The sequence below is a fragment of the Coregonus lavaretus genome (assembly GCF_964263955.1).
Source record: "Coregonus lavaretus genome assembly, chromosome: 2".
NCBI classification, from domain to species: domain Eukaryota; kingdom Metazoa; phylum Chordata; class Actinopteri; order Salmoniformes; family Salmonidae; genus Coregonus; species Coregonus lavaretus.
The window spans coordinates 27,072,366-27,096,920 of record NC_139989.1 but is presented as its reverse complement, the minus strand read 5'-3'; the positions used below and the strand labels follow the sequence as shown (position 1 = coordinate 27,096,920).

The following is a 24,555-nucleotide window of genomic DNA, read 5'->3' as shown; positions in this document are numbered from 1 at the left end:
AAAGCGCTCAATCTCTCCAAAAACGATTGTCCAGTCCACTTAGTAGTCAGATTTTAGTCACAGAGATCATTTTGTCTCGTCTCGCTTTAGTCAACTGAAATGAAAAATCATTTTTGTTTAGTTATAGTTTTTTCTGGGTCTATTTTTGCCACTTAAAAATGATGAATATTTTAGTCACTATTTTTGTTGACAAAATTAACACTGACGCGCGAGCGCAACACACACACACACAGCGTATTTAGTCAAGGAACCTCTGTTTTTCTTGGAGTCTCTGTGGTCTTTCTCCTTGTCTTGTTTCTCTGCCCAAGGGGACTCAGGCATGTCCTCCTCTATGGCTTCATCTGACTCCCATGCCTGTCCACACACACAAACAACACAAGTTATTAAAGTCAGCCTGGACCACCTCTGCCCTGAAAGGGTGTGGTACTGAACAGATTACCGATAAATGCATACATTTCAGAAGCCCCTCGTTGTGGATGTTGACAAACCTGACTTGTACTTTACAGAGGTGTGGTACCGTAACTACTATGTTCAGAACTGAGAAGATAGATAGGCTGAGAGGAGAGGTCCACTCACATGTGTACTGATGGTGTCTGTCAGGACTCGGTACCAGTCGTTGATGACGCTGTCGATCTCTGATTGGATCAGCAGGTCCGTCCCCTGACGGGTCTTCAGCTCAATGACGTGCTTCTTGCTGGATTTATCCTTCGAGGCCCAATCCACTGACCCCCCTCTGAGATCCACAGTGAACTCCGGCTTCGACTGGTTAACCCCAAACTTCTACAAGGAAATCAACATTCAGACGATCAGCTGGATAGTAATCAAGGTTAGTAATAGTGGTAAATCTTTCATGAGTACTTTTCACACGGTTATTATTTCAAGTTGCATTAAAAACAACGAAAGCAGTGTTAGGTTACAAGTTAATGTGTTATAGTTGCTAGATTTACTTGAAGATAAACACAGATTATCATATTCACACCACTGTGTTACAAGCTGGACATTTAGTACTGTATTACGGTGAAGTTAAATTGTTATCACATTTTATCACATTTTTTAAAGCACTGTATTATTGTATGCCTTTTTACACCTTTATCTAGGAAACAGCTCCTCTATTTTCTTTTTCATATATTGTTCTAAAAATACACAGAAACTCAATCATGTATTCTTCATTCTTTGGAACACTCTTCTAGTTTTTACAAACATCACCTCTCAGGCAAACTGGGGTAACCAATCAAGACGATTCAATCTTCAAATCATGATATCAGGAAAAATTATCCAGAGGGAGCGCATGCCTGAAACTCAAAGTTCCCTCCCACCCCCTTGGTCACCCAATCAGATGAGGTTATGAGCAGCAGGCAGGGGATAGGACAGTGTGAGTGTGATGGACAGGCAGAGGGACACATGGGAGACATGCACAGGGACAGAGGAGACATACAGTGGCAGCCTTGGAACACTCATGGACAGAGTGGACATAGGAGACAGCTGGGCGGGGCTTGACCGAACGCTTCCAGTTGGCCAGCAGAGTGAGCAGCAGCTCAGGGATGGAGCCACTACGGTAGGACTTTGGATGAGGAGAGGAAAGGAGAGGAGAGGAGAGGAGAGGAGAGGAGAGGAGAGGAGAGGAGAGGAGAGGAGAGGAGAGGAGAGGAGAGGAGAGGAGAGGAGAGGAGAGGAGAGGAGAGGAGAGGGGGAATGATGTCAAATGAGAAATAAAGAGTCACAGACGGATGAAAGGAGAAGGGAGAAGGGAAACTAAAGAGCAAATAGGAAGAGGTATGGTGTACTACTACTAAATGGAGATAGACAGCCAGCCAGGTAGTTCTTAGGCACTACTTTGAAGTAAAATAAAATCCTGCAGGTTATTGGAAAAGTAGGGGAGGCAATTAGCTCAAATTTATTCATTTTTAAATCCAAAAATGTACTTCAACTGTACAAACTCTGCCACATTCTTTCACCCAAGATGGTTCCTAACAAGGCGGCTGATGGGGTACGTACCCAGCTGGTGCCACTCCCCTGTCCTTTAGCGAAGAGCAGCGAGGAGCCCTGTAGTACCGTCCACGACGATGTCCAGTTCTTTCTGTTTGAACCATGTCACAACACAAACATTTATCAACCACGTCACAACACAACCCTTTATTAACCATCAACCAAGTCAGAACACAACCATTTATCAACCACATCCCAACACAACCATTTATCAACCATCAGTCTGTCCATTATTTCAACAAATATATTTATTGTTTTGTTTGTATGATGCTGTATTATCCTCCAATTTCCTCATAACAGAATGATAACAATTTCTAATCTAATCTACATGATCTTTATAATGTATGTTCTCTCAGGTTTACCTGACTTTCTTGCCATTCTCAGTGATTTTGGTGACGTTGAGGACTCCACACTTCTCAGAGGGCTGTGGAGGGAGACAGACAGGAGACGTAAACACAGTCAGACCCAGAAGGTACAAACACACCACACACATACACTCACTGCAAAAAGTGAAATCTAAGCAAGCCTAAATATCTTCTATTGAGTGATAATTCACTTAAAATGTTGTTGTTTTTTCGTACCAAGCTAATTTATCTAACGTCATTGGCAGATCATGTTGCTTATTTTAACCTAAAAAAAGTAATTATCTTATTTCAAGATATTTTTTGTCTTATTAAGGTAAAATATCTTGAAATAAGAAGACAATACCTGTATTAACCATTTTTTTAGGTAAAAAAGTTTTTTTGTGAATTATCACTCAATATAAGATATATATTTAGGCTTCCTTAGATTTCACTTTTTGCAGTGCGCGCGCACACACACACAGCAGGGGAGAGGAAAAACACAGCCAGCGGCGGGTGAGATACAGAAAAATAATAACAATATAATGAGGCTCGTGCCTTGAGCACACACTAACACAAACATACCACTGAGTGTACAAAACATTAGGAATACCTTCCTAATATTGAGTTGCAACCCCTTTTGTCATCAAAAAAAAAAAAAAATACGTATGCACTCACTAACTGTAAGTCGCTCTGGATAAGAGCGTCTGCTAAATGACTAAAATGTCAAATGTAAATTCGTCAGGGCATGGACTTTACAAGGTGTCGATTGCGTTCCACAGGGATGCTGGCCCATGTTGATTCCAATGCTGTCCTTTGGGTGGTGGACCATTCTTGATACATAAGGGAAACTGTTGAGCGTGAAAAACCCAGCAGCGTTGCAGTTCTTGACACACTCAAACAGGTGCACCTGGCACCTATTACCATACCCTGTTCAAAGGCACTGAAATATTTTGTCTTGCCCATTCACCCTCTGAATGGCACACATACACAATCCATGTCTCAATTGTCTTTAACCTGTCTCCTACCCTTCATTTACACTATTTGAAGAGGATTTAACAAGTGACATCAATAAGGGATCATAGCTTTCACTGGTCAGTCTATGTCATGGAAAGAGCAGGTGTTCCTAATGTTTTGTACACTCAGTGTATGTACTGATGTACACACATATACACATAATGACACAAAGACACACACACACACACACACACACACACACACACACACAAAGTACTAGAGGAAATGGGGCAGTGAAAGGGGTGTGATGCCCATATAGACAGACATAGTTCCTTGCAGTAGAGGGTGCTATTACACAGACACAAACTACTGATTCAAACAGTCTGTGCTCAGTGGTCCAACAAGGTGAAAGACATTATCCTAACAGACAAACATTCAACATAAACTAAACTAAAGGATAGGACTATTGGACAGTATAATGGCCTTTGGTTACAGTAGCAGATAGGAGAAACAGAAAGGACACATGCAGGAGAGAAAGACAGATGGATCCAGAGGATAGGGGATGATGAGTAAAGGCAATGCATAGAGTGAGGAGATATAAAATGTTAGATGGATGTTGCATGTTGTGGAGCGAAAGCCAGGGAATACTAACGATTGAGGGGTGCTTGGGAGATGAGGGGCAGAAGTCAAAGTCAGGAGAACTTGGCTTGGGGACTGCAGGCCCACACTCCTACACAATGATACAGACAGAATGATAAAGAACAAGGCCAACATGATGATGATGGAGACTAGAGAAGATAAGCAGAGAAGATTATGGTTAGATTTATGGTTAGTTAGTCAGGAAGAGAAAATTCATCAAGAATCTGGAGCAGAAATCTTTCATGGTACTTAAGCCGGAGTATCTGACGTCAAATTGACAATGGATTTCTAACTGGTTATGCCAATATACAACTAGGTTATTGTGAAGTGGTCGTGTCAACTACTAAGGAAAGATGTTTGTTTGTTTAAAGGCTTTGTTGCACTTTCAGGTTTGACTCACACACAGACAGAGATCAACACAGGACATTTGATTGAGTAAGGGAAATTGATTCAAGATCGAGTTAAGACTTTGTGAGAAGCTCATACACTGCATTTCTGGTTTAAATCAGCAATAGGTAGGTATCTGATCGTTTTCGCTCTGGATTGGTGGAGGTGGGGTAAGAGGGGAGGCGTGAGAGCGAGGGATACTAACTTCACCGCAGTAAAGAGAGCGACCAACTCTCCCCATGTGATGGCCAGAGCCTGAGTTTTTTTTAAAGAGAACTGTAACAGAACTAGACAGACTTGGATCAAATTATTCTGTCAGATAAATTCAAATACTAAGGCTGCACCTGATTCACTTATCCAGGTACAATTGAACCAATGGACTCGTCCCAAAGAGAATGCTTTGAAAGCAAGGTTTAGCCTACATCGCATCTGACTGGGATTTGTCAATGAGAGGAGTAGCTAGTGGATTACCCTGTGTGACTCGTATCCTCTTCACACCCACACAGAGTTAATATAAGAGCCCAAGGTATTCAGGGATTAAACTCACTGAGACCCAAGCAAGGCCAAGAGGATGCAAAGGGACAACATACTGGCCAGACTGACCCCCTGTTGTGCTGACCAGACAAACTACTGACCAGATGGCTTAGATAGGGTTCAAGAACACTCTTACAGAGCAGCGTCAAACTTATTTACAGCATCAAAACAAGTGGTGACTGGTGACAACCAGGGTTGGTGGCAGTTCCATTCAATTCAGTCAATTCATTGAAAAGCAATGAGGAAAATTGGAATTTCAGTTTACTTCCGGAATTGACTGAAATGAAATGGAATTGACCCAAACCCTAGTGATGACAGGAGTAAACATTGCCTGCATGTAAACAGAGTTGCCAATAGAACTGGACTGTAGGATACACACAGACAGAGCATGTGGTCTTACCTTATCGTTGAGGTCTAGTACGTAGGTGCTGTGTCTCCACTTGGTAAGGACAATGGGGTCTGACTGTTTCCTCTCCAGGCTACGACTCTTGGGGGGATCGCCTGGCTGAGGGGGGGACACGTTGTACTGGAGGGAGGGAAGAAGGGAGTGAGAGGGGGGAGAGGGAGGGTGAGAGAAAGGGAGTGAGAAAAAGAGAGAGAGAAGGTGGGCAAGGGTGAGAGAGAGGGTGGGTGGGCAAGGGTGAGAGAGAGGGTGGGCAAGGGTGAGAAAGAGGGTGGGCAAGGGTGAGAGAGAGGGTGGGCAAGGGTGAGAGAGAGAGGGTGGGCAAGGGTGAGAGAAAGGGAGTTCCAGGGTTAACTCGTTATCCAATGACCAGATAACAACACCAACAGAGTAAAGTAAAGGTCCTAGAAGAGGCGTGGCTTGGCATGTATCCAGTATCTCTTCTTCATACCTCTCCTCTCATGGCCCAGCGTATCATCAGTCATCCATCAGTTGGACCCCTTTCAGAGAGAAGGAGCCCCCCACCGGTGTCTTCTTCCAGGGTTGCTAAAGGATACCACCACACCCAGCCTATCTGCGTGTCTGTCTGCCTGCATCCCTGCGTGTGTCCACTCAGCCCGCCGGTTGACCAGCCAAATGAAAGCTAACGCCTATTCTTTACCTGTCTGATCTCTGCTTAACCAACAAGATTACAGGAGAGTAACTAGCCACTAATGGTCACTGTCAGGTACATTAGGGCACAACCTCTGCTCCGTCAATGGACTACAGGTGTCCAGACCAGTTAAGGTGATAAGACAGAGACTGGTGACTAGATCACAGTGGAGGAAATAGACTGATGCAGCGGTGTCATACGAGGCAAAGCCAAAACCAAAATCAAGGAAGAATCTAAATTGCATCCTCACTCCTCGCCTCCTTTTCAAAACCCATCGAATGAGAAAGCCAGAGGTCCCTCCCCTCTGGCCTTCTCCTCCAATGGGTTTTGAGAAGGAGGCGAGGAGAGAGGACCCGAGGAGTATGCAATTGAGATTCGCCCCAATTGAATGATCTCTAGTAGAAGTAATTCTAGGACGAATCCTCACTTCCACTTCGAGTACAATCTTTACTTAGTCATGCATTGATGTCAATGATTCAATGTAAGTGGAAGTTAGGATTCGGCCCATACAAATAAATGAAAGACATTAAAATGTGTTGTCTTACTTTGGGTAGTTCCCATTCGGACCTGGAGCCGTCTGCGCTGTAGTAGTATAGCCTCCCCTGCTCGTCCACGTGCTTTATCCACTACAAACACAAACTCTAATGAGCACTGAACACAGTTTCATAATTCACATGGAAAATAATACTCTGTAAAAATACAGAACAATGGGTTATCAATGACGACCGGAAAACAGAGTATAGCAGGGTAGAAAGTTTCAAATAAAGAAGTAAAGAAACATTCTCGATCAAGTAAGAGAAATCAACAACCCGACATCCCCACAGTCAGTCCTCTCAATGGTATGTGTGGGATAACGCACAGTATTAAATTGAGCCATGACTACATGGAACTCTCTGCAACCCCAGGTAACTCAAGCTAGCAATAAAACAAGTTTAAAAAAAACGATAAAAGAACACCTTATGACACAGCCATTATATATATATTTTTTTACATTTTTAGTCATTTAGCAGACGCTCTTATCCAGAGCGACTTACATGAGCAATTAGGGTTAAGTGCCTTGCTCAAGGGCACATCGACAGATTTTTCACCTAGTCGGCTCGGGGATTAGAACCAGCAACCTTTCGGTTACTGGCACAACGATCTTAACCACTAAGCTACCTGCCGCCCTTGTATTGTAATTTGCACTGTATTATGTATTAAACCTAGATATTGTGTGTATGTACTGATATATAGGCTGTGTGTGATGTTTTAAATGTATGTATTTCAGTCCTTGACTAATAATGTTCTGTACTATGTATTATGTCATGTTTCATGTGGACCTCAGGAAGAGTAGCTGATGCCTTTGCAGCGGCTAATGGGGATCCTAATAAATACCAAATACCCATCCCCCATGAACCTATGATAACACCCTTAGCCCTGGGAGGAGTGACAGAGAAACGGAGAGAGTGAAACTAAAAGAGGAGAGCCCCAGTACCTTCTCATGAGTATGTTCACAGACATAGAGGGTGTGTCCGTGTTCATCCAGTTCCTCTGACCAACCTCTAGGGGGAGATCCATACTGACTGTCTGACTGACTGGAGTAGGTGCTGCTGTGACAGTTCTCCTCGGAAGACAGGGGCTGCATGAGGGGCAGCAGGGAGGGGGGAGAAAAGGGTGAGAAAGAGAGAAAAAGAGACCATTGTTATTCTGGGAGAACAGAGAGGTTTTTTAGAGTCATATGTAGATCGATAGATCAATTGATTGATATCTCAATTGCTCTTGTTTTGCCTTTAGAAGAGTTAGTAGTGAATGATCAAAGATGCAGCTGGAGAGTGCCCAAGTACCCATAAAAACAACCTTAATTGAAAAAGGAAAATGCCCAACCATAAAGTGCAACCACCACAGAAAAAGTCAACAGTTCCCAGGAAAAGGAGACATTGATCAACTATGGATATTTGTGTTTATTTCCCAGCATTTCATATGGCAAGTTGGAAACAAAGTAACAATCTGATAGTTCCTGCCTGGTTGCAATACACAACCACATCATGGGGGCAGTGTTGTAGCAGTAACACTACATGAAATCCAAATTGAGGACACTCTTACAGACTTTTATTTTACTACCTGACCGGGAAATATTTCCCCTCATCAAAATAGCACCAGCTTGTTTCCCTGCCTTCAGTTACCACAACACAACTTTTACAGTTAGTTGGAAATCAACTATTCCTCTATTTGCCTATACAAATACAGTACTTAATGCTTCCCACAGTAGTAATAGATGTAAACTACTGCCTTGCAGAGTAGACACAGGATATGTTCCAAATGGCACCCTATTCCCTATTTAGTGCACTACTTTTAATGGGTCCTGGTAAAAAGTAGTGCACTTAATAAGGAATAGGGTTCCATTTGGGAGGTACAGAGTCTATGCTTCAGTCAGCCGTGGTATTACATCTGATGAACCAGCGTCTCTCTAACTGGTACTTTAAATATAGTACAGCTACAGCCTGAAACCTACTTCAGTCCTGACCTGGTTTCTTTAACACAGTTACACTCTCACCCGTTACAGAAACACAGGGAGAGAGCCGTAATAGGATCTGGACTACCACTGAGCCAGACCAGTCACCAGACCACTACCTTTAGCCTCAAGACCTGAACCTGGGACCCAAGGCCACCTTTCAGAGCAGTTGGTTCGTTTCACAAAATGGGTGTCTTTTCCTTTGAAATTTTAAGATGGAATTATGCACCAATAATTAATTTTAAAAGCCTGTTATTAAATGAAGTGCACTTTAATATAGACCATATGGAGAATTCAGTAAATCTGATTTTTAATATGAATAAAGGCTTGCTAAAGTGACAAAATGCAACATTTTGACATGTCCCTCTGTCAACCTTTTGTCAATTCTAGGGAGATTTCAACCCACTTAATCCACATTTCTTCAAGTTTCACCATAATTGTAAAGGCCTAGTCATTTTGCTGCTTTGACAAAGTAATTACTGAAGATTATTATTTATATTGACGTGATTAGTGATGGATTTACGTCTGTCCATCATTTTAAAGCCAACCCTGTCATGCAAACAACTTACCCCTTTAAAATAATGGACCATTACACCAAGTTAAATTATTTTTTCACAGCAGGTGACATCATTTGGGTCTTCTGAACAGCATGGTGGAAAAGGAAGTAAGTCTTCTCTCTCTTTTTGGCCTACAGTTCCTTCAGAAAGTATTTACACCCCTTGACTTTTGCCACATTTTGTTGTGTTACAGCCTGAATTTAAATTGAGATTGTGTGTCACTGGCCTACACACAATAACCGATAAGTGGAATTATGTTTTTAGAAATTATTACAAATTAATTTTAAATGAAAAGCTGAAATGTATTTAACCCCTTTTTTTATGGCAAGCTTAAATAAGTTCAGGAGTAAACAATTGCTTAACAAGTCACATAATAAGTTGCATGGACTCTGTGTGCAATAATATTGTTTAAAATTATTTTTGAATGACTACTTCATCTCTGTACCCCACACATACAATTATCTGTAAGGTCCCTCAATCGAGCAGTGAATTTCAAACACAGATTCAACCACAAAGACCAGGGAGGTTTTCCAATGCCTTGCAAAGAAGGACACCTATTGGTAGATGGGTAAAAAAAAAGCAGACATTGAATATCCCTTTGAGCATGGTGAAGTTATTAATTACACTTTGGATGGTGTATCAATACCCCCATTCACTACAAAGATACAGGCGTCCTTCCTAACTCAGTTGACGGAGAGGAAGGAAACCGCTCAGGGATTTCACCATGAGGCCAATGGTGACTTTAAAACAGTTACAAAGTTTCATGACTGTGATAGGAGAAAACTGATGATGGATCAACGACATTGTAGTTACTCCACAATACTTACCTAAATTACAGTGTAAAAAAGGAAGCCTGTACACAATAAATATATTATAAGGCCAAATATACACTGGAGTTGCTTACCAAGATGACATTGAATGTTCCTGAGTGGCCTAGTTACAGTTTTGACTTAAATCCGCCTAAGAAATCTATGGCAAGACCTGAAAATGGCTGTCTAGGAATGATCAACAACCAACTTGAAAGAGCTTGAAGAATTTTAAAAAGAATAATGTGCAAATATTGTACAATCCAGGTGTGCAAAGCTCTTAGAGACCTACCCAGAAAGACTCACAGCTGTAATCGATGCCAAAGGTGATTCTAACATGTATTGACTCAGCGGGTTGAATACTTATGTAATGAAGATGTAATAGTGTTTTAGTTTTCATATATGTTTTTTTTATTTTTTATTTTTACAAATGTTGGGATTTTTCTTCCACTTTACAGAGTATATTGTGTAGATTACAATTAAATCCATTTTAATCCCACCTTGTAACACAACAAAATGTGGAAAAAGTCAAGGGGTGTGAACACTTTCTGAAGGCACTGTATTTATAATTGTTTTATCATCTTTGGCTGATGTGGTCGAGCTCAACATGTCAAGCCTGTTTGCTCAATGAATGTTATGAAAACTTTCATTATGTGTGGAACATATGTATAATTCCTAATTTCTTGAACACCATGTGGTCCCATGCACTTCACCACATGTGTCACGGTTCAGACAGACGACCAGAGGACCACAATTGCGTCACACCAGAAAGTTTATTAAACTTAAGGGGAAAAGGGAAGTAGGGAGTGAATGAAGGCTCCAGGGGTAACAGGGATCCCGTCCAATGCGCTGGGTCTGTGCCCCCCCCAGTGGCAGCGATGCGTCCTATGAAGCCGGTGGTGGGTGGTCCAGAAGTCCTGGGGGGGGGAGACACAGACACAACAGGGCGGAATGAAACCAGGCAGCAGTACAGTTCAAGGGAAATCCAAAATACGTAGTAGCAAGGCAGAAGGCTGGTCAGAGTTACCGGGATTGAAGAGTAGTCAGGAGTCGTAATGGCAGAAGCAGGTCTGGATCTCCTGAGGCAGAAGAGTATCCAAAAAACAGGCAGGTCCGGGGTCACAAAACCAGGGTGAGCCAGAAGCGCGAGCAAACAGGTTCCGGGTGTGAGCTTTGCAGACGATCTGACACCGGAGAGCTGAAAGACAGGGCCTTAAATACTGGGAGAGGTAGTGGGTAATGCAGCGCAGCTGGCAGAGTAATTAGAGCAGAGCAGAGCAGGGACAGGTGGAGCTAGTTAGGCTGAGTAGAGAGAGTGGTGAGCAGAGTGGAAGAAAATTAAGGTGGTAACCCGGTGGAGTGAGAGGCCCATGACAGAACCCCCCCCCCAAGGGACGGCCCCAGAAGTCCCAAGAGCAACACCACGCCGGGCGGGAGGAGGGGAGCCGGAGGAGGGCTAGAACTCCTCCGAACGGTCCGAGTGAACGTCCTCATCCTCGGAGGAAGCCGGAGGGCCGTGGTCGGGAGATGGGACAGGTCCCGAGACAGGATCAGGCACAGGACAGGAAGCCGAGCGGGCCGGACGGTTAGGGACCCCTCTGGGGCGGCCCCTACGGATTGCAGGTTGATCAGGATGCCGTTGGTGGAAAGCGGTGATGAGAGTCCTATCCACAATCCGACTAGCTGGCACCCAGGTCCTCTCCTCAGGTCCATAGCCCTCCCAGTCAATGAGGTACTGGAGACCCCTACCCCTCCGTCTGGACCGAAGCAGGCGGCGGACGGTGTAAACCAGACCACCATCGACGAGCCGTGGAGGAGGAGGACCAGGCGCAGCAGGGACCAGCGGACTCTCATGGATGGGCTTAATCTTAGACACATGGAAAGTGGGGTGCACCCTCAGGGAATTAGGCAGTTGGAGCCGGACAGCAGTTGGGCTAATCACTCTTATGATAGGGAATGGGCCAATGAACCGAGGTGCCAGCTTCTGCGACTCCACCCTGAGTGGCAGGTTCTTCGATGACAACCACACCCTTTGACCAACATGGTAGGTGGGAGCAGGAATTCTCCGACGGTTGGCCCCGGTAGTGTAGCTGGCAACGGATCTGAGGAGTGTGGCTCGGGCTTGTGACCAGGTGCGGCGACATCGACGGGCAAAAGCAAGTGCAGATGGGCAAGTAACCTCCTCTTCCTGGCTGGCAAATAGAGGAGGCTGGTATCCATAAACACATTGGAAAGGGGACATACCGATGGCAGAGCAGGTCAGAGAATTGTGTGCGTACTCCACCCATGTCAATTGCTGCGACCAGGAGTGGGGGTTGCGTGAAGTCATGCATCGCAGTGCCTTCTCGAGCTCCTGATTAGCCCGCTCTGACTGCCCATTGGATTGGGGATGGAATCCGGAAGTCAGACTGACTGTGGCTCCCAGCAGGTGACAGAACTCCTTCCAAAAAGCGGAGGAGAATTGTGGACCACGGTCAGAAACTACATCCTTTGGCAGTCCGTGGATCCGGAAGACGTGTTCCAGGACCACCTGGGCGGTCTCCTTGGCGGTTGGGAGCTTGGGGAGGGGAATGAAGTGTGCCATCTTGCTGAAACGGTCAACGATGGTGAGAATGACGGTCATGCCACTTGAAGGGGGCAGCCCCGTGACAAAGTCAAGGGCGATGTGAGACCAGGGACGTCTGGGCACAGGCAGGGGCTGCAGCAATCCGGCTGGGGGCTGGCAGGACGACTTGTGTTGGTTGCAGATGGGGCAGGCTTGGACGAATTCCCGTACATCCTTCCTCAGAGAGGGCCACCAGAACCTCTGGGCGAGCAGGTTGTAAGTGCGGGTGGAGCCAGGGTGACAAGCTAGGCGGGAGTCATGTCCCCACTGAACGACCTGGGACCTCAGGTCTTCGGGGACAAAAAGGCGGTCAGCTGGGCAAGTGCTGGGACCTGGCTGGTTACGGAGAGCCTCCAGCACCTGTTCCTCAACAGCCCAGGTCAGAGCTGCAACGATGCAGGGACTTGGCAGAATCGACACAGGGTCCTTGGAGGGGGTGTCATCCTTCTGGAATTGACGGGAGAGGGCGTCTGGCTTGGTGTTGCGTGATCCAGGCCGGTATGACAGAGTGAAATTAAACCTGGTGAAGAACAGGGCCCAGCGGGACTGCCTGGAGTTCAACCGTTTGGCCGTGCGGATGTACTCCAAGTTCTTATGATCGGTCCAAACGAGAAATGGAATGGTGGACCCCTCCAGCCAGTGACGCCACTCCTCCAAGGCAAGCTTCACAGCCAGCAGCTCACGGTTCCCTATGTCGTAATTGCACTCAGAGGGGGACAACCGACGTGAGAAAAAGGCACAGGGATGGAGCTTCCTATCCTCCGCAGCCCACTGAGAAATCACAGCACCAACTCCCACATCCGAGGCGTCCACCTCCACAATGAATTGCCGGTCCACATCAGGCATCTGGAGGATGGGAGCGGAGGTGAACCTCACCTTGAGGGTACTGAAGGCTTTGTCGGCTGCTGGGGTCCAGGTGAAGGGTTGCTTGGTGCTGGTTAGAGCAGTGAGAGGGGCAGCAACGGTACTGTAGTTCCGGATAAACTTCCTATAGAAGTTAGCAAACCCCAGAAACTGTTGCAGCTTCTTTCTGTTCTCCGGAACTGGCCATGAAGTGACTGCTGATACTTTGGCAGGATCCATTTGGATACTTCCCTCTGCCACTATGTACCCCAGGAAGGCCACTGTCTTGACGTGAAACTCACATTTCTCTGCCTTGGCGTAGAGGGAATTCTCCAGAAGACGATGAAGGACTTGCTGGACATGGCGGGTGTGTTCAGACAGGTTTCTGGAGTAGATTAAGATGTCATCCAGGTAAACGAAGACAAACTTGTTTAACATGTCCCGCAGTACATCATTCACTAGAGCCTGGAACACAGCAGGAGCATTGGTGAGGCCAAAAGGCATAACCAGATACTCGTAGTGGCCTGTTGGTGTATTGAATGCGGTTTTCCATTCATCTCCCTCCCGGATCCGCACTAGGTGGTAAGCGTTTCTGAGATCCAACTTGGTAAAAACAGTGGCTCCCTGGAGCAACTCAAAAGCAGAGGTGAGCAGAGGCAGAGGGTAACGGTTTTTCACTGTGATGTCGTTGAGTCCCCTGTAGTACTGTCACGGTTCAGACAGACGACCAGAGGACCACAATTGCGTCACACCAGAAAGTTTATTAAACTTAAGGGGAAAAGGGAAGTAGGGAGTGAATGAAGGCTCCAGGGGTAACAGGGATCCCGTCCAATGCGCTGGGTCTGTGCCCCCCCCAGTGGCAGCGATGCGTCCTATGAAGCCGGTGGTGGGTGGTCCAGAAGTCCTGGGGGGGGGAGACACAGACACAACAGGGCGGAATGAAACCAGGCAGCAGTACAGTTCAAGGGAAATCCAAAATACGTAGTAGCAAGGCAGAAGGCTGGTCAGAGTTACCGGGATTGAAGAGTAGTCAGGAGTCGTAATGGCAGAAGCAGGTCTGGATCTCCTGAGGCAGAAGAGTATCCAAAAAACAGGCAGGTCCGGGGTCACAAAACCAGGGTGAGCCAGAAGCGCGAGCAAACAGGTTCCGGGTGTGAGCTTTGCAGACGATCTGACACCGGAGAGCTGAAAGACAGGGCCTTAAATACTGGGAGAGGTAGTGGGTAATGCAGCGCAGCTGGCAGAGTAATTAGAGCAGAGCAGAGCAGGGACAGGTGGAGCTAGTTAGGCTGAGTAGAGAGAGTGGTGAGCAGAGTGGAAGAAAATTAAGGTGGTAACCCGGTGGAGTGAGAGGCCCATGACAACATGAGGAGTAATGGTCGATCTTCACCTAAAACCTCAACCCTGTTATCATCAATCATGTTAGAGGCCCAACAGTAACTTTATCAGTTTTATCTTATACTGTATGAGTGTATTGTACAAGGGATACTTGATCAATGAGAAAATGTTGGATTTATCTCAAACATGCTTTTAAATAATAGTTAAGGCAGTTGACAGACAGTGTTGACAGACAGTGTGGTACCAGTGCAGATAAAATGCTCTTAGTTCATAAGTTTTTATTGCCTGAGATGGGAAAAGGTGTTTTTCCGTAGGCTAAACATATCCTCCATGCAATTGAATGTTATTTTAATGTTCATTTCTTCAAAGTTTGCATGTACAAAAGGCACCCATTGCGTGGAATGACCCAGTTGTTGACACATTAGGATACAGATAGATTAGGTAGACTGTAAATCAGTGGCAGGGGTCAACATGCTGGGTTAAACTTCCTCAGTTGGATCCAAACCAAACTATTTGCCTTCTTTCCTTACAGCTCAGCTTCTGCTCTGACTACAACATGACAGTCAATGGAATGTGCATCTGTTTTGTTTGGGTGCACAGGGGGTGTGTTACCTACCTCCATCTCTCCCATGCCATGCGGGTCTCCCCGACTACTACTGGTACTGCCACTAGCATCCCGTGCGCGGGGCGGTTTCCACGTGCGCTCCCCGGTGGCTCTGTTATAGTAGAAGTGTCTACCAGTGAGGTCCTTGTGGGTCTCCCAGTCCCCAAGGATGTGCAGTGGGGTGCTGGAGGGGAGGGGGGGCAGGTTGGACTGGGAGATCTTCAGCTCCTGGAGGTTAGTGTAGACAGGGGACTCGGGCCGGCCTTGCCCCACCGGAGACGTCGTCTGGAGAGGGGAGAGAGATAGAGGGGAGAGGTCTTTTGTGAAAAACTAACAGAGTAGCATGGCCAGCATGCACTGACCAGAAAGGTTATATTTATGGAGAACTATGGAGGTACAATACAGAGCGGAGAAGGAGAGGGCAGTTTTAGATGAGGGATACAGAAGAAATAGAGCGAAGGAGACGTTAACCCTGACAGAACTATGGAGTACATAACAGAAAGGGGAAGGAGTGGAGAGGGTAGATTCAGAGCACAGATACAGTGATACAGTCTGCTCGGCAAGGCAGGAAGGAGAAGGAGGATGGGCAGCTTTGGCAATCAGACACGGGGTACGGACGGACATTGCAACATGCTGTATCCATCTGTTCCTAGCCCAGTGTCAAAACGAAATATGCTGCATGGTATCCTACATACTTCAAGCTATCCTTTTTCTGAGGTCGGTCAAATGCATTGTGCATCAACATTACTTATTAATCTCGTTCAAAATAAAAACATTACAATAAGATTCAATATTTAGCATTATTGGACATTGATTGGCCATTATTGGGTTAAATACAATGCCCACATTAGGAGATAATGATTTATAGAAAAGAGGAAGTGTTTAGGCAGATAGGAAACCCTCCTTCTAGTGCTCTGCGTCTGCAGTGATATCAACTGTCAATCTCTAAACCGAAGTACCCACTGATAATGGAGTGGAGACAAACAAACCTCAGCCAGCAAGTTCTACAAAAAACTCTAACCTGGAATTTAAACAGTTGGAACAATAACGAAACAGGGGATTCCAGGCTACAAAATGTACATCAACAACATATCTCAGGCAGTAGGAAGCTCTCTCATCCATTTATATGCAGATTAGTTTTATACTCAGCTGGCCCCACCGCGGATGTTGTGTTAAACGCTCTACAACAAAGCTTTCTCTGCCCTTAACCTTGTTCTGAACACCTCCAAAATAAAAGGTCATGTGGTTTGGTAAGAAGAATGCCCCTCTCCCCACCAGTGTGATTACTACCTCTGAGGGTTTAGAGCTTGAGGTAGTCACATCATACAAGTACTTGGGAGTATGGCTAGATGGTACACTGTCCTTCTCTCAGCACATATCCAAACTGCAGGCTAAGGTAAAATCTAGACTTGGTTTCCTCTATCGTAATCGCTCCTCTTTCACCCAAGCTGCCAAACTAACCCTGATTCAGATGTCTATCCTACCCATGCTAGATTACGGAGATGTAATTTATAGATCGGCAGGTAAGGGTGCTCTCGAGCGGCTAGATGTTCTTTACCAGTCGGCCATCAGATTTGCCACCAATGCTCCTTATAGGACACATCACTGCACTCTATACTCCTCTGTAAACTGGTCATCTCTGTATACCCGTCGCAAGACCCATTGGTTGATGCTTATTTATAAAACCCTCTTAGGCCTCACTCCCCCCTATCTAAGATATCTATTGCAGCCCTCATCCTCCACATACAACAGCCGTTCTGCCAGTCACATTCTGTTAAAGGTCCCCAAAACACACACATCCCTGGGTCGCTCCTCTTTTCAGTTCGCTGCAGCTAGCGACTGGAATGGGCTGCAAAAAACACTCAAACTGGACAGATTTATCTCCATCTCTTCATTCAAATATTCAATCATGGACACTCTTACTGACAGTTGTGGCTGCTTCGCGTGATGTATTGTTGTCTCTACCTTCTTGCCCTTTGTGCTGTTGTCTGTGCCCAATCATGTTTGTACCATGTTATGCTGCTACCATGTTGTGCTGCTGCCATGTTGTGTTGCTACCATGTTGTTGTCATGTTGTGTTGCTACCATGCTGTGTACCTAGTGTTGTGGTGTCTCTCTTGTCGTGATGTGTGTTTTTTCCTATATTTATATATATATATATATATATACACTGCTCAAAAAAATAAAGGGAACACTTAAACAACACATCCTAGATCTGAATGAATGAAATAATCTTATTAAATACTTTTTTCTTTACATAGTTGAATGTGCTGACAACAAAATCACACAAATATTATCAATGGAAATCAAATGTATCAACCCATGGAGGTCTGGATTTGGAGTCACCCTCAAAATTTAAGTGGAAAACCACACTACAGGCTGATCCAACTTTGATGTAATGTCCTTAAAACAAGTCAAAATGAGGCTCAGTAGTGTGTGTGGCCTCCACGTGCCTGTATGACCTCCGTACAATGCCTGGGCATGCTCCTGATGAGGTGGCGGATGGTCTCCTGAGGGATCTCCTCAAAGACCTGGACTAAAGCATCCGCCAACTCCTGGACAGTCTGTGGTGCAACGTGGCGTTGGTGGATGGAGCGAGACATGATGTCCCAGATGTGCTCAATTGGATTCAGGTCTGGGAAACGGGCGGGCCAGTCCATAGCATCAATGCCTTCCTCTTGCAGGAACTGCTGACACACTCCAGCCACATGAGGTCTAGCATTGTCTTGCATTAGGAGGAACCCAGGGCCAACCGCACCAGCATATGGTCTCACAAGGGGTCTGAGGATCTCATCTCGGTACCTAATGGCAGTCAGGCTACCTCTGGAGAGCACATGGAGGGCTGTGCGGCCCCCCAAAGAAATGCCACCCCACACCATGACTGACCCACCGCCAAACCGGTCATGCTGGAGGATGTTGCAGGCAGCAGAACGTTCTCCACGGCGTCTCCAGACTCTGTCACGGCTGTCACATGTGCTCAGTGTGAACCTGCTTTCATCTGTGAAGAGCACAGGGCGCCAGTTACGAATTTGCCAATCTTGGTGTTCTCTGGCAAATGTCAAACGTCCTGCACGGTGTTGGGCTATAACCACAACCCCCACCTGTGGACGTCGGGCCCTCATACCACCCTCATGGAGTCTGTTTCTGACCGTTTGAGCAGACACATGCACATTTGTGGCCTGCTGGAGGTCATTTTGCAGGGCTCTGGCAGTGCTCCTCCTGCTCCTCCTTGCACAAAGGCGGAGGTAGCGGTCCTGCTGCTGGGTTGTTGCCCTCCTACGGCCTCCTCCACGTCTCCTGATGTACTGGCCTGTCTCCTGGTAGTGCCTCCATGCTCTGGACACTACGCTGACAGACACAGCAAACCTTCTTGCCACAGCTCGCATTGATGTGCCATCCTGGATGAGCTGCACTACCTGAGCCACTTGTGTGGGTTGTAGACTCCGTCTCATGCTACCACTAGAGTGAAAGCACCGCCAGCATTCAAAAGTGACCAAAACATCAGCCAGGAAGCATAGGAACTGAGAAGTGGTCTGTGGTCACCACCTGCAGAACCACCTCTTTATTGGGGGTGTCTTGCTAATTGCCTATAATTTTCACCTGTTGTCTATTCCATTTGCACAACAGCATGTGAAATGTATTGTCAATCAGTGTTGCTTCCTAAGTGGACAGTTTGATTTCACAGAAGTGTGATTGACTTGGAGTTACATTGTGTTGTTTAAGTGTTCCCTTTATTTTTTTGAGCAGTGTATATATATACATATATATTTTTTTTATCCCAGCCCCTGTCCCCACAGGAGGCCTTTTGCCTTTTGGTAGGCCGTCATTGTAAATAAAAATTTGTTCTTAACTGACTTGCCTAGTTAAATAAAGGTTAAATAGAAAAATACAAAATAAAATACAAAAGCTCTAAAAACTACCTCAGACTGTAAAAATTGGACACACAAATGAGGCTATAGTTTATGATATTGTCAAGACAAGAAACAAAAAGACAGCATGTTGCATAATAGTGTATTTTGAGAAAAAGTGCAGAAAGCAAAATGCCAGTGTATTTAAAGTTAGGGGGAAACAAGAGTTGGCTTTGTCAACAGTTTAACATGCCACTCTGTCTGGCCCATACAACAAACACAGTCACCGAGTTTTGGTTTCCATGACTACGGACAATCCAAATGTACCACTGCTGAATAATATTTTGGTTTTGGAGTTCGATAGTGAGGTGGAGGTACAGTAGTGGTAGCCAGACTGTTGTCTCTGGTTTGGGCCCAGGGTCAAACTAACATTGTGTAAAGTGGTATTCACAGAAGTCGTAGCTAGACCTCGATAGAAAACCACCCTACTAGACCCCATGGGTCAAACACATACTGTAAATATCTCAAATACTTGAGCTGCATTTGATTTAGTATGTACTGTACAATGGAACCAATAGAATAATCCCAAAAGTGCAAACTCCAAGTTAAATCAAGCACACCTCAAATACATACAATAGGCCAACAGACTATCACAGCTTATTGTGAAATAGACACAAATTACTTATTCAAAATTCTTTCTTCATAACGCATTCATGTACCATTACAACAAATTCCAATTTGTTGTGGCTAACGTTAGCTAGGCTAGGGGTTAGGTTTAGGGGTTAAGGTTAGGGCTAGTTAACATGCTAGCTAAGTAGTTAAAAGGTTTAGGAGTTAGGTTAAAGGGTTAATGTTAGGGTTATGGGAAGGGTTAGCTAACATGCTAAGTAGTTGCAAAGTAGCTCAAAAGTAGTAAGTAGTTGCAAAGTCGCTAATTAGCGAAAATGCTAAAGTTAGCCATGATGAGATTTGAACACGTTCACATTATACACCCACCCATCCTCCCCGATCAACCTCCCTCCTATTGTTTCTGTCTTAAGTAACCTACAGTCTTTATCTGTAATTTAAATGCACTGTATACAAAATCGTGTACTGCTCACACACAAAAAAGATTTGTTTCTTGTGCCTGTCACAAATTTCACAATAATCTGTGATACTGGGTTGAATAGGCCTATGTATTTGGACCCAGCTGGCCATTGCTGATTCACCATATAGCACTCAGTGCCATAGGCTGTCTGCCTAGTTCTGTATTGTCTTTGTATTGAAGACAAGACAAGCGGAGCCTGGCAGGTGAGGAATTCTAGAGGAAATGCAATAGAACAGAGGGGGAGGGAGTTTGAGTAAAAACACCAGACAGTACAGCCAGACAGACATTCTCTAGCACAGATGGGGATACCTGCTGGGTCTGGAATAATAGGAATTTACTCAAAAATAATGATTTAATATCCTGTAGAGCTGCGTTGGAATAGAATGAAGTTTGCAGTGCATGTGAGTGTCTGTGTGTGCAGCAGGAAAGGCCCTATTGTTTGTCTATTGTTATCAAGTGTTCTGACTGTGGCTTTGGTAAAAGACATGGGCAGCTGGGAGTGAATACACTAAAGAAGGCTCTTTAGGCGAAAGGTCTGTGTATGATTCTAGTGAAGTACAGTGAAAATAATTTACAAATGGAAAAATGCTGCATCATTCGTGTGGGGACCTACTATATTTTCTACAGCTGGGTGTCAGTCACAGAGCCCTAAGGCTCAGATAATAGTAAAGCAAATTTTACATTGAAACTCAGCTGTCAAAGGCCAAACTCAGCAGGGGAACTGAGAATTAGAATGAGAATTGGCATGCTCTGTTATAAATGATAAGAATAGCATATGTAAATCTGCCAAAAGTGATATGCCATACTCAAACGAAAGGTTAGGTGGTCAAAATGATTGGCAATACAAACTGTAGTGTTTCCTGAGAAGGCACTTTTTTTAGTGCTCACTGGCATACATTTATCATATCATTGTGATTTCTATAAGTAGTGTATTGTTCTCCTCCTCAAAATTGTGAGTTCATATTATCCAGTCCACATCAGCAGGGAAGGACTCCAGAAATTTACTTAACAGTACACACACACACTCCCCTGAGAACTTGTTTGCATTATAATTACTCTGCTCTGATCTCCTTTACACTGTTCTGTTGAGAAGAGGTCTCTTTCTAGTGCCTCAAAGCTTAGCAGTAAACTCAGAAATAGACTGACTACAGTGAGAGCCAAGAGAAACGAGGTGCACTCATTTGCTAAATGGGATGGACTGTATGAAATAAGAGTTAAATAAAGTTAAGTTTTACGTTTTTAGCTCCTGGAAGGTTCCCTACACAGTGCTGAAATAGGCCATTTAAGACAAAGTCAAGAAGATACTTTATGAAGCAACAGCCTATTTATTATACTTACAAACAGGCAAACATTTTCAACATACATTTTAAAGAATAAGCTGAAAGTATATATCAAGTACAAGTATCACCTACTATGTCACTACTAAGTCAAACTAAAGACCTCCCACATTGTCAGATAGCTATATCTGCTTCAGTCCGTCACCTTATATCCTGGGCTGCAGACAAACACCTCATCCTCCTCCTCCTCTGTCCTGCTGTAGCCTTTAAACGTACTGAAGCGGCTCATGGCTGATGGGTTGCATCAGCTATACCTCTCTTCTAATCTATACCTCTCTTCTAATCTGTCTGTCCCTATCTCACTCTTTCTCTATTTCAGTCTCTCTCTATCAGTCTATTACGAAACTTAGAGAGAAACTTGAGATACTGGCTCTCTGTCAGAGAGCCAGAGGAAATAAGATATCACTCCCTTTGCCAGACGAACATACATGATCGCACGCACGCGCACGGACACACACAACAGGAAGTGGTAGTGAGAGTTCCCTCCCCCAGTGTTTTCTCTGTCACAGACAGCGACTGTGTGTACACGCGTGTATATGCCTGCGTGTGTGCATGTGTGTGTGTGTGCCTGCATGCTTGCTCTTCTGTCTGTGTGTATGTGTGTGCCTGCGTGTATGTGTATGCACGTGACCCTGACTGCATGTGTGTGATGTTTGTGTTTAAAGTTAAACAGGGTCTCTATACCCCGACGTTGGGTCACAATGAGCCCAGAGCAGTCACAGTGTTGAGTGTTGACAGATGAACTAGCCGTTAGGGGAGTGCTCAGGACAGACGGTGTGTGAGCCATGCATAGATACTATATTTATACTGCTCTATACATTCACAAAAGGGTGATAGAAACAACATGTGCAGCAGTGAGATCAAGACACGGCGGGGGATACTATAAACTGGAAGGGGGGTTGACTGTTGGAGAGTTGAGCTGTTGAATGCAGAGTGGTCTTGCCTTGTCTGTCCACCAGCCCAGGCAGACCCTGATAAATGAGTTCTCCACTCAGGGTGAGTAACAGTAACGGCCCAGTAGCAGATTAGAATGCATAATGCAGCCCTGTAGCTGGAGTAGACTGTGGGTGCGTTCCAAATGGTACCCTATTCCAAAATGGTGCCCTTTTTACTTTAGCTGGGAGGAGATATGGGATGATTAATTCATTCTGAGTTAGGGGGTTAATTGAGAATTTGGCAGAGGTTAAAGAGAGGCAATCGCCTTGCATGTTGCAATATGGTACACTACATGACCAAAAGTATGTGGACACCTGCTCGTCGAACATCGCATTCCAAAATCATGGCTATTAATATGGAGTTGGTCCCCCCTTTGCTGCTATAACAGCCTCCACTCTTCTGGGAAGGCTTTCCACTAGATGTTGGAACATTGCTGTGGGGACTTGCTTCCATTCAGCCACAAGAGCATTAGTGAAGTCGGGCACTGATGTTGGGTGATTAGGCCTGGTTCGTAGTCAGCGTTCCAATTAATCCCAAAGGTGTTCGATGGGGTTGCACGATATTGGAAATAACTGACATTGCGATATTTTGTTTTTCTGCGATATGAAAAAATACAGGATGTATGTATGATCCTCTGGGAAAAATGCAGTTTGCAAACAGCGACTTTTCAGGTGGAAGTCCTCATTAATAAAGGGTACGGTCAGACTAATGTAGGGCTCCGTTGTCCGGCTGGACCACAAATCCGTTGTTGCTGTATAATATTACACTTGTGACAGCTCTGTTTCAACTTGTGCCTTGCATTTCTCGTACAACTCTGGGATGGCAACTTGAGAAAAATAGTTGCGTGATGGCATTACATACCGCTTGTCAAGCGACCGGATCATGTTTTTAAAACCCTCTTTGGTAACCGTGTTAATTGGTACCATGTCTTTGGCGACGTGAAATGTTATTGAATCTGTGATTTCTCTCTGCCGTTTGGAACCTTTCTCGTATGGTGTAATACTGGCAAAGGCATCCGAAATAGATTTTTGCTTTGGAGGGCATTGGGATGCTTTGCACTCGTCATACGAAGATGTGTGGTGCCGCCTTAAATGATCGAACAAATTGGTCGTGTTGCCTCGTGTAGTGGCAACAATTGCAAGGCACTCTCGACAAAGTACCTGTTTTTGGTCAACCAAATTCTCAATTTCGGTCTTTTTTGTCTGTTCCTCGCTCATCATTTCGTCACGCGCAAGCAGAGCCTGCATGTCAACCACGTGCAGCAACGAACTCCGTGTTTATAATAATAATAATAATAAACTGTGTATCCAATAACCCATAAATCGGAGTAAATTACATTATATCAGACAGATATAATGCTAGTTTTAACATTTAAAAAATATATATATTGTAGACTGATATGTTTACCTTACTAAATCGCACGTTCTGGAATGTGACTATTGCCGATGCATATGTCGATGCTGAAATGATATATCGTGCAGCCCTAGTTGCAGTAAGGGCTCTGTGCAGGCCAGTCAAGTTCTTCCACACTGATCTCGACAAACCATTTCTGTATAGACCTTACTTTGTGCACGGAGGCATTGTCATGCTGAAACAGGAAAGGGCCTTCGCCAAACTGTTGCCACAATGTTGGATGCACAGAATCGTCTAGAACATCATTGTATGCTGTAGCGTTAAGATTTCCCTTCACTGGAACCAAGGGGCCTAGACCAAAACATGAAAAACAGCCGCAGACCATTATTCCTCCTCCACCAAACTTTACAGTTGGCACTATGCATTCAGGCAGTTAGCGTTCTCCTGGCATCCGCCAAACCCAGATTAGTCCGTCGGACTGCCAGATGGTGAAGAGTGATTCATCACTCCAGAGAACGCGTTTCCACTGCTCCAGAGTCCAATGGCGGCGAGCTTTACACCACTCCAGCCAACACATGGTGATCTTAGGCTTGTGTGCGGTTGCTAGGCCATGGAAACCCATTTCATGAAGCTCCTGATGAACAGTTATTGTGCTGAAGTTGCTTACAAAGGTAGTTTGGAACTCGGTAGTGAGTGTTGCAACCGAGGACAGACGATTTTTACGCGCTTCAGCACTCGGCGGTCCCGTTCTGTGAGCTTGTGTGGCCTACCACATCATGGCTGAGTACATCACTGGGGCCAAGCTTCCTGCCATCCAGGACCTTTATACCAGGCGGTGTCAGAGGAAGGAC

General features: G+C 45.1%; 1 protein-coding gene across 1 annotated transcript in view; it reads right to left on the bottom strand.

Annotated features, from left to right (window-relative positions):
- LOC311147647 (rho GTPase-activating protein 12-like) overlaps window positions 1–24,555 on the bottom strand; it is a 101,085-nt gene that overhangs the window by 12,988 nt on the left and 63,542 nt on the right. Inside the window, exons 2-11 of the mRNA XM_084184376.1 lie at window positions 15,156–15,428; window positions 7,374–7,517; window positions 6,445–6,525; window positions 5,245–5,370; window positions 3,937–4,014; window positions 2,349–2,410; window positions 1,996–2,077; window positions 1,436–1,561; window positions 577–780; window positions 252–354 (exon numbers count right to left, since the gene is read on the bottom strand). Coding sequence (XP_084040502.1) covers window positions 252–354; window positions 577–780; window positions 1,436–1,561; window positions 1,996–2,077; window positions 2,349–2,410; window positions 3,937–4,014; window positions 5,245–5,370; window positions 6,445–6,525; window positions 7,374–7,517; window positions 15,156–15,428 — 1,279 coding nt within the window. The remainder of the gene's footprint in view (window positions 1–251; window positions 355–576; window positions 781–1,435; window positions 1,562–1,995; window positions 2,078–2,348; window positions 2,411–3,936; window positions 4,015–5,244; window positions 5,371–6,444; window positions 6,526–7,373; window positions 7,518–15,155; window positions 15,429–24,555) is intronic.